We start from the raw sequence: 18,046 nt of genomic DNA, 5'->3' as shown, positions 1-18,046 counted from the left end.
TGTGTTATTCTGCTTATACCACAGCATTTTGCTAAAGATTACAATGTTTAATTTATTAATGAATGACACATTGATGTTTTTTAGCAGTTTATTGTTAGATTTAATGCTTTGGAACATCTGCAAGACATTAGTTCCTGTCATCACTTACGTTTTCTTTCCCTCACCAGCATCTCCTTTTTTCTCTCTCAAAAGACGCAGCTTATCATTACACTGAGAAACTGGAAAGCACAAACTCTGTCCTGAAATCTTTCCCTTGCTGAGAAACTTTGCAAAGCACTGGGACTGTTACAAAGCGCTGACACCCAAGACTCCTTCTATAAAAGTTAAATACATGTCTCCTGACAGAAAAATGTCACCACATCAACAATTATAAATTTTTCTTTATTAAACAACACAGTTTTTATAATCTGTTTATTTTGGGGGAAGGGGGACGGGGGTTAGTGATGTATTATTTTCGTATAACAGCACAGTCTGGAGTGTGTTGTTCCTCTTGTACCACAGCGATTTGCCAATGATTGCAATGTATAATTTATTAATTTATGACACGTCACACATTTTAATGGTTTATAGTTAGATTTAATGTTGTGGAATGTCCAAGAGACAAGTTACTTCCTATTATCACCTACATTACAGCTGTGATAAACAGCCATTCCCTCACCAGCATCTCCTTTTCCTTCTATTAAAACACGCAACTTGTCATTATAATAAAAAACCTGAAATCTGTTTTGATTGTTACAAAGCGCTGACATCCAAGACTCCTTCTCTCATTCATGTCTGAGCCGGAACTACTCTCCAAACCGTGCTGCTATACAAAAATAACACACACATCAGATTGGAGAATTACGCCATGCTGTGGCATAGCAAAAAAATTATATATTCTTTAATCCATTTATTACTAATCTTAGATTATTGTGAAGCGTCAAGGCCCCGTGAACGAGTTGTCATCATAAAAGCAATACGCAAGAGCGCATTAATATACACCTGTGATTTGCCTTACAGCCGGCACTACTGTCAGAGATGCTGTTATAGAAAACTAATCAACACCTTCTGACCAATCAGATTCGAGAATTCAGCTGGGTTATGCTATAATTACAATCATTAACTGTCAGGAAATTGTTGATATGCCATCTCCCTTTCTTATGCTGGTGCAGCCATATTAGATTATATGTTGTCTTATTTATTAAGAAACCACAGAAACCAGTTCTTTTAGAAACCAGTTCTTTTTTTCTTTAGATTTAATTGATCAGATTTTCAGAGCTGGACTGATGAAGGATTTTAAAGTTGGCAGTGATTTTTAAAGTCTGGAGAAGATTTAAGTGTAAACAGTAATCTGCGTGAGATTTTGCTGTCTCAGCTCGCAGTTAGAGGATTACACATTCACACACTCTTCTCCTGACAGACCCCAGAGCAGGAGTATTATTGTTAGAAGTGGCAGTAAGACGGAGCGACTGAAACACTGACCGTGGACAAATCCCAATTAATAGCTACTGGGAAACTACACAGGGTGTGAGAGTCGATATTTTGTACTATATCTAGGGCGCCTATAGAGGGAGCATGGAGGCATTGGGATTGAGCCTCGGTGTTTCAGTGGGCGGGACAATAACAACAGTTTTGGCTTCGGTCACATGACGGAAACACAAGCGCCTCCTTGTTTGCTACGAGTCGGAGTTTTTTTTAAAAGCTACGTGTATTGTTGACAAGTCGAAACGTCTGGAGTTTTACGTCTCGAGTGACATGATAGGTGAGTATTAACTTTTATCTTAAATGAATGTTTATATATAAGTAAGGATGTACTCGCTGAAAGAAAGGGAAATACTGGGACAGCAGCTTGCCTGCCTACCATATGCTGTCAAAGTTTTTCAGACAGTTTGTTTACTCTGGAGTGAAATGAAGGTAAATAGTGTTAACACGTTTATTTTTCGGATTTCGGAGTAACCAGGAACACAACTGTTTTAAATAACAACAGTTTGACGTTTTCGCTCGCGTCCTTTTTTTTTTTTTTTTCTCCTGACGTTTTTCTGAATGACTTTCCTCTGTTTTACGCCTTAAACACGGGCAGAACTGAACTTCTCCAGGGCTTTTTAGGGAAGTAGGCTGGTATGTGTCCGCTGACGTGCGGGGTTGTAGTTGTAGTTTCCTCGGAAAGTGGCTGGAATATGTGCAGGGAGAGGCGGAGAAATGTGCTGCCTCATCCTTTATCAGCAGCGCCGTGAGTCAGCAGCACAGCCGCAGCAATGACTCGCCTGACCCCGCTTCTCTCTTTACTTTACCTCTGATAAACCCTTCAGACCGGTAAGGACACCAACATGGCAGCTTTTCCACAGCCTTTAGAATTACTTTACATTCGTATTTTATATATATATATATATATATATATATATATATATATATAATAAACTGACCCCTGTTTCTTTCATTGAGGTGTTAGTTGTTCATATCTTGACAGTGTTTATGTTTAAGGAACATGGTCCCTTCCTGTAGGATCACCCTCTTCTCTTGCATGTGTTTGCACCTAGACCTGTGTTTCTTATATCAGGATCAGGATCATTGTCTTCTCTTGCATGTGTATGCATGTAGACCTGTGTTTCCTAAATCAGGATCAGGATCAGGATCAAGATGATTCTCTTCTCTTGCATGTATGTGCACCTAGACCTGTGTTTCTTAAATCAGGATCAGGATCCTTCTCTTCTCTTGCATGTATGTGCACTTAGACCTGTGTTTCTTAAATCAGGATCAGGATCCTTCTCTTCTCTTGCATGTGTATGCACCTAGACCTGTGTTCCATACATTTTATTTATTTATTTATTTATTTTTAAAGATGTGGTGACTACTGCATTATAGTTGTTATAGTTATACTGGTTATTTGAATTGAATGGGATTGAAACTGTGCTGGTCACTTTAATGTGTTTATAAGAAGTTGTTCATTAACTAATCTGAAGCTTAGTAAATTAAAACAAGCATCGCTTCAACTGCGGTTTTATTAAAACTAAGAATATTGCTGTTAATAAATCTAAAATCTAATTAATGTAAATCTAATTTTTAGCACTGTGGGTGAAAAGGAATGAAAAGCTCTAATAGTGCCAATAAATAAATAAATACACATTTGCCTATTTGAATAGATTGAATATATTTATTAATGTTAATCAAATAAACCTGTGATTATAAGGGTGTACATTCAGTTTGTCTGTGGAATTTGTTCTGGACGGCAAGTCTGCAAAAAAAAACCCCAAAAAAAAAAACTTGGTCTTGGTCCAGAACTTAGTTCTCTGACTACAGTTTATTTGTCATGACCTAGTAAGTGTCAAAGTCCATCTGTTGTAAATCCTGTCAGTTAGATAATGAGCAGCCATAAATATCTGTCGGCCTCGGTCATGACTGGGTGTCACATTCCACACTTTGACGGGTTTTTTTTTTCTAATGTGCAGAATTTCCTCTTTCACTGTGATGTAGATGTAATTTAGCGTGACAATGTCGAGCTGCAAGACTTCAGAGTTCACGTTCCAGTCGTCGGTGCATAGTACACATGTACTACGCTGTCTGGATGAGCAGAGGCAGAAGGACCTCCTGTGTGATGTGACGGTGGTGGTAGAGAACCGCAGTTTCAGGGCCCATCGCTCGGTTCTTGCCTCCTGCAGTGAATACTTCAGCGCCCGCATGACCAACCACACAGGCCAGGGATTCATCATCAATTTGCCGGATGAAGTAAGTGCATACTGTATTCTCTAACTAATGCCCTGTTTAACTTCTATTTACTTTATTACACATTCAGATATACAGTGGATATAAAAGTCTGCACACCCCTGTTAAACTGGTAGGTTTTTGTGATGTAAAAAAAAAAAAAGAAAGAAACCAAGATAAATCATGTCAGAACTTTTTCCACTATCACTATGAAATTACAAATCAAATGAAAAACAATCAGAAACATTTTAGGAAAAATAAAAAAAACTTACAACAACCTTAACAACAATAAGTGTGAATACCCTTTTATAATTGGGGATGTGGCTGTGTTCAGAATGACCCAATCACATTCAATCTCATGTTCAAAAGTAATTATCATACAGCTGTTATCAGTGAAATTATTCTGATTAACCCTAAATAAAGATCAGCTGTTTCCGTAGGATTTTCTTCACAGTTTCATCTGACTTCTGAAGCCATGGTCTGCAAAGAGCTTACAAAGCCTGTACAGGGTCTCACTGTTGAAAGCTATCGATCAGTAGAGGGGTACAAAAAATTTCCAAAACATTAGATGTACCGTGGAACACCATGAAGGCCATCATCAACAAGTGGAGAAAATGGAGCACCACAGCGATATCACCAAGAACAAGATGTCCCTCCAAAATTTATGAAAGGACAGGATGAAAACTTAACAGGGAAGCTGCCAAGTGACCTACAGCAACAGTAAAGTAGCTGCAGGAATATATGACAAGTGCTGATTACTCTCTGCATGTGACGACAGTGTCTGGACTGTGGGGTAGGGTGGCTAGACGAAAGCCCTTTCTCACAAAAAAATATCCATGCTCAACTAAATCACCCAACCTATGTGGCAAAATGTGTTATGGTCTGATGAGACCAATTCCAAAAGGTATAATAATTGCATAATTCCAAAATGTATGTTTGGTGCAAAAAAAAAAAAAAAAAAAAAAAAAAAAAAAAAAAAACCATGTCACCAAAAGTGCCCACGGTGCAGCATGGTGGTGGCAGCATCATGCTTTAGGGCTGTTTTTCTTCAGCTGGACCTGGTGGAGGGAATCATGAATAGCTACAAATAGCAGTCGATTTTATTGCAAAACCTTCAGGTGTCTGCTAGTAAGCTGAGGATGAAAAGGAATTTCCCCTTTTAGCATGACAATGACCCAAAGCATACATCCACAAAGGAAACAACAAAGGAATGGCTTAACCAAAAGAAGATCAATGTTTTTGAATGGCCTAGCCAGAGTCCAGACCTGAATACAACTAAATATCTGTGGGGTGACCTGAAACCAGCTGTGCACAGGAGATGTCCTTACAGTTTGATAGATCTAGAATGTTTTTTCAAGAAAGAGTGAGAAAATATTGCCAAGTCAAGTTATGCCACGCTGATAGACTCTTAGCCAAAAAGACTGAGCAGTGTAATAAAATCAAAAGGTGCTTCAACAATGTATTAGTTTAGGGGTGTGCACACTTATGCAACCAGGTTATTGTAAGTTTTTTATTTTTCTTATTTTTCCCTGAAATGTTTCTGATTGTTTTTCACTCAATTTTATATGTAATTTCACGTCGAGGGTGGACAAAGTGCTGACATGATTTATCTTGTTTCATTTTTGTACATCACAAAAACCTGCCATTTTATCAGAGTTGTGTAGGCTTCTTATATCCACTGTATGCAAAAAAAACCCTCATTGGCAAGTCTTTGAATATAATTTCTCAAAAAATAATCTTAAAAAAAGGTGATTCTAATTCTGATGATTAAGTGGTTTTGTTTTCCAAGGTAACGACTGAAGGATTTGAACCCTTGCTGCAGTTTGCATACACTTCAAAACTGCTCTTCACCAAAGAGAATGTGCTGGAGATCCATAACTGTGCCACTGTGCTGGGCTTCAAAAACTTGGACAAAGCCTGTTTTGACTTCATCTTGCCCAAGTTCTTTGACAGCAGCAAAAGTTCATCGAAGGTCCAGACGATTCAGTGCTGCAAGACCAAATGCTGGAAAGCCAAGGATGAATCAAGCATTAACAATGATGGTGCTAATGATACTGGTGATGCATCATCAGTGACTCAGCCCTTGAAGAAACAGGAGCCAAACTTCTCCTCAAGTCTCAGTGAAAAGGCCGTGAGAACCTGTAGCCCGTGTCAAGTAGAAACTGAGGCTGATACAGAAGCAGAGTCAGACTACTCCTCACTTTGTCCAAAATACCGCAAGTTTCAGCTGGCTTGTGGGAAAGGCCAGTCTTGCACAGACACAGAACCAGAGAACACTGAGAGTACCTGCTCTCTAAACTGCCTGCCTTGCTCCAGCTTTGAAAAACCTGAGTCTGAAGATATTGTGTCTAACAAGACCACAACTGGAATCACTGAGGAGAATGCCATGTCCTTTTGCTGCCCCTTAGCAAAGCAATCACCAATTGAAACACCTCCAAATCTTTGCTCAGGCAAGACATCTCCACAGATGTGTTCAATGACTTCATCGTGTAGCCTAGGAGGATCTTTTCCACCTCATCCATCTGCTGGAGAAGTGGTTGAAAGTTCTTCTGTGCAAGTCATGGGTAAAGAGTGTACAGTATCCGATCGTAGAAATGGAACTTTTTGTCTGAACCCAAGAACAGAGCAGAGAAGCACTGTGGAGATGGAGGTGGCCAACCAGCTCAGTGCTTGGCCCGACATTTGCAGCTCCCGTGTCTCAGAGCCTGCTTCAGCTTGTGGCCAAGGTGTGGCAGTGAAAAGCTCAGAGCTACAATGGCTAAAACAGCTGGAGTGTCCCTTTCTCAGGGATTTGGGTGCAGTGGAAGCTCAGGTACGATGCAGTGAGGTGACATCTCGCTCAGCAGAGTGTTCCTACATTTCCTCCATTCATTCAGGAGAGGACTCTGATAGCTTTGACACTGAGGGGGAAAGTGAGTCCTGCACCAGTGAGCAAGCAAGTCTGGTAAGCATCTTTCTGATTTCTGATACCTTGATATGTTAGCACACAAATGTAAGGCTTCACAAAAAATTGTATTAAAATCGTGATTTTGATTCGTTTCTGAGTGCAATTTGAATTCAAAAACAATTCAAAAACAGCACTGATTCTGTAGCATTTGCATTTGGGTAACTATTGCATAAAACAGAGCACCCCTTATTCGTTATGACTAATGACCATAGATGTTGTACCACATGACCTCATGCACAGACCTGAAGTGCTACGAGTCTACAGAAGAAAAAGGCAAGAAACAACATTGGAAAGCTAAACTGTAAGTGAATTTTAAAATGCCCCAAATGCCCGCATGTAGTGAGAAGGAACCCAATAAAACATCTTAAACTCCTAATTACTAAACAAATGATGACTAAATGTATGAAATGAACAACTGGGGCAAGTGCGTCATGGCTACAGGTGCTGTCTCACACAAAACTTGCCAGTAACACGTAATGCAAAGAGCATCTTTATCATCATTAAGACTTTATAAAGTGGCTAACAAATAAGTTGCTATCATTTGATCAGCTAAATATTTAACCAGCTGTTAATATTACTGGTTTTCTTTTAACTTTGGGAGAACACATTGTGCTCTGTGCTCCTTAATATGATCAAAGTTGTAGCAAAGATATTAGTAATTCAAAATGCGGATGAGCTATCATTAACAAACATCCACTAGGAAAATGTACCATGGCCTGATAGTTAGGTAAGAAATTAATAAACAATACATATTATTCCTTAGAATAGTTGTGACTGATAAACTGATACTTTTTAAGAAGCAGTTTGTAATTTTTAGTGTCCTCTACTGTCTGCGAGGTGAACTGAAATTGCCAACTCCACTCTTCCTTGTGAAACAACAGATGCCTTAAGGTCCATTTGAACTATTTGAATGTAGACTTTCTTCTCGTTTGACACTTGAATGTAGACGTTTCTCACTTTTGCAACTACATACTTTTCCTATTAGTTTCACTGTAGTTACTGAATAATTTATAGCCAGAACTTTAATGGGCTAAGGAAAAAAGGGGAATAGCAGGGCAGCTGTGTTATGGCTAGGGATAGAACTAATTTCCAGGCCAGAAAAACTAAATATACAGTGCATTATTTTAATTTGCATAAGTATTTACCCCCCATGAACCTTTCCACGTTTTGTAGTATTGCAACCTGGAATAGAAATGGACTAAACTGGGTTTTTAACCATTTGATTTACACAATATGTCCAGTATTTGAAAAAGCAAAATATTTTTATTGCCAATATTTTTATTTTTATGGCATGAAAAAAAATCATTTGTTGGTTGCCTAAGTAAAATATATAAAAATAAAATCTTTTATCCTTGCAAAGCACAGCATGATAGTATTTCCACCCTGCTCCAGTGTGTGGCTAGTGTTCTCAGGGTGATGAGCAGTGTTGGATTTCCACTTTTGGTGGATGGCTTCCTCTAGTCAGAGTCATGGTTGTGCCATATTCTGTACATTTTTGAAATGGATCTAATGGTGCGCCGCTGGATGTTCAAAGTTTGGGATATTTTATAACCAAATCCTGATTGATACTTTACCATAGTATAAAGTATCTCTGATAGCTCCGTCACCTTCATGCTGTTTGTTTAGGTTCTCTCTCTGGGGCCTCCCAGGAACAGGTGTATATAGATATAGATATATATATATATATATATATATATATATATATATATATATATATATATATATATATATATATACATATATGCTGTGACACTTCAATTATACACAGGTGGACTCCATTCTGCAAATTATGTGACTTCTGGTGAGGACTAGTTGCACCAGAACAGATTTAGGGGTTTCACAGCAACAGGAGTGAATACATATGGAAACGTTGTACGTTATTTATTTGTTAAAAAAAAAAAATTGCAAACTATATAGTCTCCCCCTTCCCACAGTCCAGTATCATTGGATATTTTGTGTAGATTCATTACATAAAATCCCAGTGAAGTCCAGTTAATTTCCAGGGTATAATGTGGAAAAGTACAAGGGGTGGGGGGTGGTGGATGGTGGATAGGGTTGGGGTGGTGAATTTTTGCAAGGCGCTTGAAGAATAAAGTGAAGAAACTATTTAGGCCCATGGCATGGCAGTTTTGCAAATCATTGTGTATAAATGATATAATTGTTATATGCCTCGAAACACTTTCAAACAAAATGTACCTGTAAATGAATGTCTCTAAACTGTTTATAGAACCTAAAATTATAAAGTTATTAAAACATATTAAAAAGCACCCAGATCATGCAGATTTTCCTTTCTTTTTTTTCCCCAATACTGCGTGCTATAGAAGTCCAACGACCAGTTGTGCAATAACTGTGCTTGTTGTGCAATAACTATGCTTGTTGAGGGCCTATAAAGTGTTGGCAGTGTTCTTATGTTGCATGATTGCTGACCCGTAACCAGCTTTATGGAGAAGGCAAAAGTCCAAAAGTCCAACCATTAGTGATAGCCAGGCCAGGTTTTGTTAATAGTTTACGATTGTGTTGACATAATTCTTCAGTGCTGGGAGACTAGAAACTGAAATTATGAAGTGGATAACCTACTTATAATTCAGGGAAAGACCCAGTGTTAAAGAGCTCACTGCTGTAGCTATTGCTGTAATACCTCTTTATTATACAGTGTAATAAAACAGCTGACTCTTTGCACCAACCTTTCACAAGCTTTATTTACAATAATGCACTGTTTACTTTTGGCACATATAAACAAAATTATACTAATGTTAAAAAAAAAAAAAAAAAAAAGGTGAAACAGTATAGCCGCAAACATCAGTTAAGGGGCCAAGCACTTTCTGGCCCCACCTCTTAGCATCAGAGGAAGAGCAGAAGCCACTGGGGCCATCAGCGCTTATTTCCAGGGAGATATATTCAATTTGATGGCAATACATCAAGCTTTCAGCTTTAATTTGCAAGTATTCCAACACCACTCTGAACCTTTTGGAACACCAAAAGGCCCAGAAGACCATGGAAAACATCTGTGGTGATGACAGAAGAATTCTTTCCCTGTTGAAGAAAAACTCTTCACACCAGTTGGCCAGAACAAGAACACCCACCAGGAGGTAGGCGTATAAGTCAGCAATCAAGAGAAGCCTTTACCAGAATAAATACAGATGGTTTACCACAAGATATAAACCATTGTTAAGGCTCAAAAACAGGAAGACTAGATTAGAGTTTGCCAAAAAAAAAAAAAAAAAAGCCCATGGAGTTCTGGAACAACACTCTATGGACAGATGAGTCAAAGGTCAACTTCTACCAGAATGATGGGAAGACAAGAGTATGAAGAAGGGAAGGAACTGCTCATGATCTGAAGTATACCACTTTATCTTATGGCCTGGGCATTTATGGCTGCCTATGGAACTGGTTCCTTTGTATTTACAAAAGCAGCAGGATGAATTCTGAAGTGCATAGGTCTATATTATTTGCTCAGATTGAGCCAATGCTTCAGAACTTATTGGTTTACACTACACATGGACAATGACCTGAAACACACTTCGAAACCAACCCAAGGCAAAGAAGTGCAATGTTCTGCAATGGCCAAGTCAAACATCTGACCTGAATCAAATTGTGCATGCATTTCACTTGATGAAGGCAAAACACCCCAAGAAAAAGCAGGAACTGAAGACATCTGCAAAGGATTTGCAACTAAATATTAAAAATGACAATTAAATTTATGATTATGTTAGTTTGCCCAATTACTTTTGGTCCCTTAAAAGGTGAGGAACACATATAAAAAGTGCTGTAATTCCTACACCTTTCACCAGATTTGGATGTAAATATGCCCAAATTAAAGCTGCATTACATTCATTAATTACTTTCAAGTCCAATATACAGTGGTAGATAGCTAAAATAACAATAATTTTTTCAATGTCGAAATATCTACAGACCTCTCTGTATGTGCCAAATTTGGTGTCAACATAAAAAGCATCGCTGAGAAATGGCTTTGTTTCCTGTTTGGTGACCTTGTTGTAAAGTTACTTGGATGTTGTGGACAAACCACCCCACTAATTTGATCCAGATTTTGTGATATTTGACAAAATTTGTAGGAAAAGAAACAAAAATACTTTTTTCTTTTGTAAACTCAAAATGTCTGACTTCCTCTTTGACAAATTTTGAATTCCTTACAGCAAGAACTCTAGCACCTTTGGTGCTTGGTACCTAATGCAAATGCACAGTGACTGATTTGACCAGCTTCTTGCACAGATGCAGTTGCCATTTTCCGTGGAGGGAATCGTATCACTGAGCCGTAACGACTTCCAGCAGATGCTGAAGACACATCGGCTGACACGTGAACAGCTCGATTTTGTGCATGACGTGCGGCGCCGCAGCAAAAACCGAATTGCTGCTCGTCGCTGCCGCAAGAGGAAACTTGATTGCATCCACAACCTGGAGTGTGAAATTGAAAGACTGGTGAGTGACTATGATGTGGTGATTCTTTCCTCCTAAACACAGGTAATTTGTGTGGTTTCTATACCTGTGTAAAGAAGGAATTTACAAATGATTTACACTGTATTGAATTCTGTAATAACAGCTTGACCATAATACATGCATGTCTGAGTTTAGTAGTAGTAACCAGCCAGCCAGTTATCTATATAGTTATCATGTTAGTAGCTAATAAGTAACATGAATAACGGTGATGTGTAAAACCAGGGATGCAACAATATCTTTAACTATAACTTGCTGATACTAATTCCGATACTGGACACATGAACTACTGGCAGGAGAAAGAGCAACAGCGCACATTGATTTTTAATCTGTTTTGGCAACACCATTGAGTTATCAGTTATCAGGATCCAGCTATCAGTTATAAGGTGTATTTGTTTTAATAATTAATGCAAAAGCCTAGTTAGAGAGCCACCAAATCCCCCAGTGAAAACCACACCCTCTCTCAGCTAAGCTGATCTAAATCTCCCATGCTGAAGGATATTACCAGAACTTAAGATGGCGCATAGTTTAAGATGGCTCAAAGTAGCAGCTCAGCGTTATTAATTAATATTTAAAGATGATAAACTGTAGACATATAATTTGTGCAAGTGTATTGATTTTACTATTGTCAGGTAAATATTTTAAAGCTTTGAGTCACGACTGACAGGTACCATTTGCTGGCTAGCTGACATACTAATGTGATGTACCAACTCAAAATATACTGGTAAACAGCAGCATCATTTCACTCAATACAACCTTTTTTTTTTTTTTTTTAAACAAAAAAAAAATCGCTGCTCTCCATGACTTTCATCTAGCTCTGACGCCTGCAGTCTGAACGGATAACTTTTTTTAATGGTGTAAATTGTTATTATTTTGTCTTCTGGGAAATATGTAAATATCTTATGTAACTTCTGAAGGGAAGTACTAAATGAAAAAAAGAGATCTTTAAACAAAATAAATAACAATTTACACCCATCATCCTCTTCAAAAGTTTACATCCCACTGGCTCTTAATGTAGTGTGTTGCCTTCTTGAGCATCAGTGAATGTTTCCTCCTTTTGTAATAGTTGTGTCTGAGTCCCTCAGTTGTCCTAAGTGTGAAAAGATGGATCTCAACATCATATAGTCGCTGTTGGAAAGGGGTCAAATATGTAGAAGATGCTGGATAAGCAAATAATGTGCAGGACCTGGAGGATTTTTCTGAAGAATAGTGGGCAGTTTAACTGCTCAGGACAAACAAGGGACTCATGAACAACTATCACAAAACATGAAAACAGTCATTGATCATCCAGGTAACAACACACAGAATTAAGATTCAAGTATATGTAAACTTTTGAACTGGTTCATTTGTGCAAATTCAGTTATTATTTTGTCTTTCGCACTATATGTAAACATCTGTTATGTGAAATAGCTTATTCAGGGCAGTACTAAATAAAAAACAAAATACAATTTTATGATCCTTCTTATTTATTTATTTATTTATTTATTTTTATAAATTATTAACATTTTTCAGATTCTGCACGGTTTATGTAAACTTATGACCCCAACTGTAGTTCATTAATCTCTTAATCTATGAGTTATTTAATATAACTATCTACATATAATATGTATAGATATATAATATATAGATATAATAATATCTACATTATTTATTTTGGAGGTATTTATTGTTTAAATTGAAATTGAATACTTACACCTGAATAATTGTAATTGAATACTTAGTTACATTTCTAATAAAAAAACATACTTTTTAATTCTTAGATTTTTATTTATACTTTCAAAGTACTCCTTACAAATCAGAAAGGTCTTTTCTTATCTCACCTAACCAATGACTGTATGCTGTACATCAATTGGATGGCCTCCCGCACATTTTATTTACATTTCAGTTTAAAGCATTCAATGAAGTTAAATCAGTGTTGAAAAAAAAAACTATCAAGAATCATCCCAATACGTCATCTGCGGTAACCTTCACAGTGTAGTTAATGCTATAGCTATCTTTGCATGTTTAAAGAGGGATAAGCCACTGGACTGCAATGTCGAACTTGAGGATGAGCACCCCTGGTCCTACCTCAGTATAATGTTTCAATATAATGGAGTAAACAAAGATTCGTATAAAATGAGGTGTCACCTTTGCCTTCCTAGGAGGCATGAACTCCATCTAGTTTGAAAAAGCATGTTAAGTTTTGCTAACTTGCTAACATTAGCTTATTATTATTATTATTATTATTATTATTATTATTATTACCAGGTTAGTAGATTCCAGTAGCTAATGTGATTGTCTAGGCAGCAAGTCAACTTCTAACTAATGGTAAATATTTGTCATTTGTATGATTTTTTTAATTATTATTTCTGGTTAATTCATTAGTAAACCATGTAGTGTCATAGTCATGCATATGACCAGCAAACTTATAGAGATTGAATGAATTTTCAGGTAATAATGCATAGTTGCTTACAGCAGTTTTAGATAAGTAATTGGATTTACACATGAGTAAATTTTCACATGAAAACATTACTAAATTTCATCAGTTAAAAACTTTTCCTTCTTACTTTTTAATAATTTTTTACTTTTACTTGAGTACATTTTTGTCTTGATACTTTCACTTTTAATTGAGTATGATTTATAAAAATACATTAGAACATATCACACAAACAGATCCTTTACTCCTGCTAGTTGACCTTCACTGGAAGGCTTAGATTACATTGCATGTAGCTAGGTAATGTCAGTAATATTTAACGCTAATGGTATCTGATGTTAGCCACAATAGTAACTTTCTGCTGCACCAAGGACTTTCTAATGTGCCAGAATGTTTATGGATAATAAAACAGCAAGTACATTAGCTCTGTACAGTACCTGTTTTGTACACTTACTTTTTATTACTCTCATGGAGCATATGTAGAACATGTACAGCTAGAAATTGCTTTCTCCTTCAGAATTAAGGCTTCAAATCTGTTCTTACTTGAATAGAATCAACTATTGAAGAGTGGGTGGTTTGGTCAGAATTCTTCTGGGCGCAGGCAGGAGTGTGATAGAAAAAACACTTCTTGCACACACATCTGTCCTGTGTCAACCAATATAACCTATCCTTAATCACTGAAAAATGGGTAGGAGAGTGTGACTCCCCAACTAACCATTGATTATTCTCACCTGGTCAAAGGGTCTTTTCTCCTGACTGCCCCTGAGGGGAATTTCCATGGAAGGTTGGGAGGTGTTTACCTTCCCACCCCCTAGTTCTCTCTGACTTTGGCACAGCTGTTGACAGCCTGGGCATCACCTCTCCATCAAGAGCCACACGTGTCCCACACCTTGATATGCTAATGCAGGTCCCATCTACAAGCATAACCTTTAACAGGTCTTTGATATCTGACCCATTTGTGTCCAGGATTTGTGGATGGCATAGCCATCATGTTCACACTATGTTTTTTGTCACCATGGTGAGGCACCGGTCCTGGAAATGCCTTGGCTCCCAGCACTACCTCACCTGCCATACCCGGAGAGGGAGAAAGGGCGAGGTTGACATACGAGGTGGGGACACGTAGCAGAACGGTCTCAATTCCAGGTAGTGGGGATGGGCATGTGAACATTATCCCAGAGCTGCTGCACATAGGTGAACAGGTGGCCAACCTTGCTGAGAGTCAGAGACCAGAACATGTGATAATGTTGTTCAGGGATATATCCACTTCAAAGATGGCCTGATTCTGCTGGTCATACTCCAGCTGGTTCTAGGCTGGCAGCTGCTAGGCCATTAGCAGGGCTTCCCCAGTCCACAGAGACAGCATTTGGACCACCCATTAGGTTTTGGGCTAGCTACAAGGCTTCCAGTTCAGGCAGTGCAGTCACTGCTGGAGTGCTAGAGGGCTGCAGTAAGCTCCAGAAAACATGCTGTTCCTCAGACTGTGCCTTACAGCGTTGGGGATGTTTGGCCCTCAGGTTGAGGAGGGCCTGGTGTTAGGCTTGATGGAGTCAAGGATCTTGATCACCTCAGCTAATGGGTAGGTCCCCATAGCAGCATTTTTTTTCTATTTTGTTTTCCAGAGTTCTTTTTACACCACTCTTGCCAATATAAATCACTTCTCAAAACTTAAATATATGGCACACACACAGTGTTTCATTGTTTTTCATTGATTTGTTCCACTCTCCATGGTCCTACTCTCTGTCTGATATTTGGCCCATATAGAGAGAGGAAACACACAAATAGTTTATTGTAAATCATACACAGGTGTAGACACTCAGTCATTACTTGCTCGTTCACTGTGACTCCTCCTTCTGTCACAGTCGGCGCTTAAACATGCCTCCTTTGCCACAGTCATTATAACCAGACTTGTGGCCAGTTGTCGTGGTAGCCATTAAAGTTTTGTTATTGCTATTAAAAATACCTAGCTAACAAGTGCTACTAGTAAATGTCAGTGTGTGGAAATGGACCATTGTGCAAGTCACACGGAGTGCCCTGCTAACTGAAAAGCTTTATCATCCTAGCAGACATTGTTTGCTAAGTAGTTTATACCTATGGTGGGATACTACTTTGATTTACAAATTGGTATTGTAGTAAACAGATTTGGACTGTGCTCTCATTTGTATTATATCACCTTGAAGAATGCTTTTCCGAATATTCGCAAAAACAGCAGCTGATTGAGGCACAAAAATTTGCATTTTTCAGACAATATTATAAAAACAAATGAATAGGACATAACTTATGTCCTGTGAACCTTTTCTTTATCAGACCTAATGTTCAGAAAATTATCCACTGGTATGCATGGGTTTGACACTTGTTTGCCTGTTTTTGTTCCACAGCGGAGTGAGAGAGAGAAGCTGACTGCTGAGAAGCGGCAACTGGACCAGATGAGGCTGAAGACATGGGAGAATTACTCAGTTCTGTATGACAGGCTGTGTGCTGAGGCCAAACTGCAGCCTGAGCAGCTACAGGTGTTTGCCAAGTATACCTCTCTGGGAGAGTGCCCTTTCTCTACCCACCTGTCCACCAAAATGCAGCTCTACCATTGCTCTGAGCCTGAGCTCCAGCCCTTGGCACCATGCCTTGGCACTGACACTGGCATCTTTGAGCCTGGCACCTCCACCAGATCTGCCAACACTCAGAATCATTTAGCTTCTGATCTCCGATCTACTGAAACTCCGCACACAGGGAACAGCGAGACCATGTCCATCTCTCCAGACCAAATCTGTAAACTTGAAACAGATAAATCATAAGGTGCTTCCTTTTATATTATTTGTAAACCAGGAACTGTCCTTAAAAACTTTTTTGTTTACTACATGAGGCAAACATTTATTGTTGACAATCAGTGTATTAGATTGCTTCTGTATTTTTGTTTTTATGGTTGTATGTTGATTCTTTTATGTATGAAGGTCAGGTTTGTTTTTCAGTGTTATATGAACATTTTGGTGAACCAAATGATATTTTTTATACTTCTAAGGTAGGTTCCTCCTTATTACACTCCCACGGACATTTCATCATATCACTTCTTGATCATCCTGATCTTTTGAGTCCTGAACAGGTAATTAAATATATTGTATTACTTATACATTAAATTGCATTAATTATGGCAGAGGAGCAAGGTGTACAGACAGCCCAGGTATACGTAAATTTTAGGATTATTTTCTAATGTACAGTAGTATTATGTACAAACAAAACTTGCGCTACATATATTGCTTCAACTAACTATGTTGTTGGCACAGTTTTGTCTTAAACCAAATCTAATGATAACAGGCCATTACAGGGTGAAACATTTATAATCATTTTTTTTCCTCTCTCAAATTTGAATATACTTACTGAAATACCTGATAGTTTGATTATGCTGTTACCTCTTTGCGGTTTTCTTGCAAGGGGCCATATTATTTCATTTGTCTTAAAAGACAAATCAATAAATTGTTTGATCTGGTTAACTTCACTAAGCACTGGATTGATTCCTTTTTACAAAATATTACAGTCAATTTGATAATCAGTTTGATCAGAATTTTAAAATGTATGCTGTGCAGGCATATTTCTACATTAATGTTCATTGTAAGCCACTACTCAGTATTTGTTGGAAGGAACGAGTATTTCACCAGCAGATGGCAGCACTTGACTAATAACCTTGGTAATGACCAGTCATAGTCAAAGGTTAGTAGATTTGTTCTGGTAATAAATGCAGGTCTGGCAAGCAACATGATTCCCCACAGCCTTGATTTTTTTTTTTTCTTTCTGAAATGCTTGTTTTCAAAGAAACTATTTAGACAATCAAAATGATGGATATTGTTACCTTCCCTATAAAATGCACCTTTCCCAGATCCTAATATATGAAGTCTGAGTACCTTAATTACAAAATAATTCTTAAATTAATTCTGCAAAGTAGTTCCTAACTGATGTGACCTCTATAAAGCTTTATCAATCAGTAGCAGAAATAGATTTTCTATATAGGACTAAGGCAGTACAAAAAAATGTATATGTTGTGTTTTGTCAGAAAGCAGTCATGAAAGGAAAACAGCAAATATATTTTGTGCTATGAATGCAAAAAGCATGAAAACATGCAAGGAAATTGGTGGCAGGTGTCAGTACTCATTCTTCCTTGAATTGAAATGCGAGTTAAAATTCAACAGATGGTATATCTAAGGCAGAATCCTCAGTGTCCTGACAGATTGTTCTCAAACTGTCATTCAGGTAAAATCAGATGCTAAGAACAGGACAGACAGAGAGGCCCATAATCCACATGATCTGCTTGAGGTACTGATTAAGAGCAGATTAGAGGTCACATAACCAGTATTAAGTATTACGAATGAGGGGAGAAAAATCTTACGCTGGCTTTACATTAATGAAAAGCCTTCTTGGGCTGATTCCTGACTCCTACATGCATACATCAATTTATAAAACAGTGAGCCTTCGTGCTTCCTGTAAACATAGGATATCCTGTAAATCAGTGGTTCTCAAAGTTAGGACTCAAAAGCAAGCAGCTTATAAATTATGTCAGCTTGGATGTGGAA

The 18,046-nt window shown here is 38.0% G+C and overlaps 1 protein-coding gene across 4 annotated transcripts; it reads left to right on the top strand.

Moving 5' to 3' along the window:
* The first annotated feature begins 1,599 nt into the window (after window positions 1-1,599).
* Window positions 1,600-16,977, top strand: bach1b (BTB and CNC homology 1, basic leucine zipper transcription factor 1 b). Of its 4 annotated transcripts, none has more exons than XM_026941890.3 (5): window positions 1,600-1,741; window positions 3,451-3,702; window positions 5,468-6,622; window positions 10,856-11,062; window positions 15,866-16,977. In XM_026941890.3, the coding sequence occupies exons 2-5, from the start codon at window positions 3,469-3,471 to the stop codon at window positions 16,277-16,279; spliced, it is 2,010 nt and encodes a 669-aa protein (XP_026797691.1). In that variant the 5' UTR covers window positions 1,600-1,741; window positions 3,451-3,468; the 3' UTR covers window positions 16,280-16,977. The 4 variants fall into 4 exon arrangements, with proteins under 4 accessions (XP_026797691.1, XP_053097399.1, XP_026797692.1 ...); XM_026941891.3 differs by having other exon boundaries at window positions 1,637-1,741; window positions 3,426-3,702; XM_053241423.1 differs by lacking the exon at window positions 1,600-1,741 and adding an exon at window positions 1,748-2,292.
* Window positions 16,978-18,046: the final 1,069 nt, after the last annotated feature.

Source organism: Pangasianodon hypophthalmus, chromosome 17 (assembly GCF_027358585.1).
Source record: "Pangasianodon hypophthalmus isolate fPanHyp1 chromosome 17, fPanHyp1.pri, whole genome shotgun sequence".
In the NCBI taxonomy this organism is placed as follows: Eukaryota; Metazoa; Chordata; class Actinopteri; order Siluriformes; family Pangasiidae; genus Pangasianodon; species Pangasianodon hypophthalmus.
This window is presented reverse-complemented; position numbering and strand designations above follow the sequence as displayed.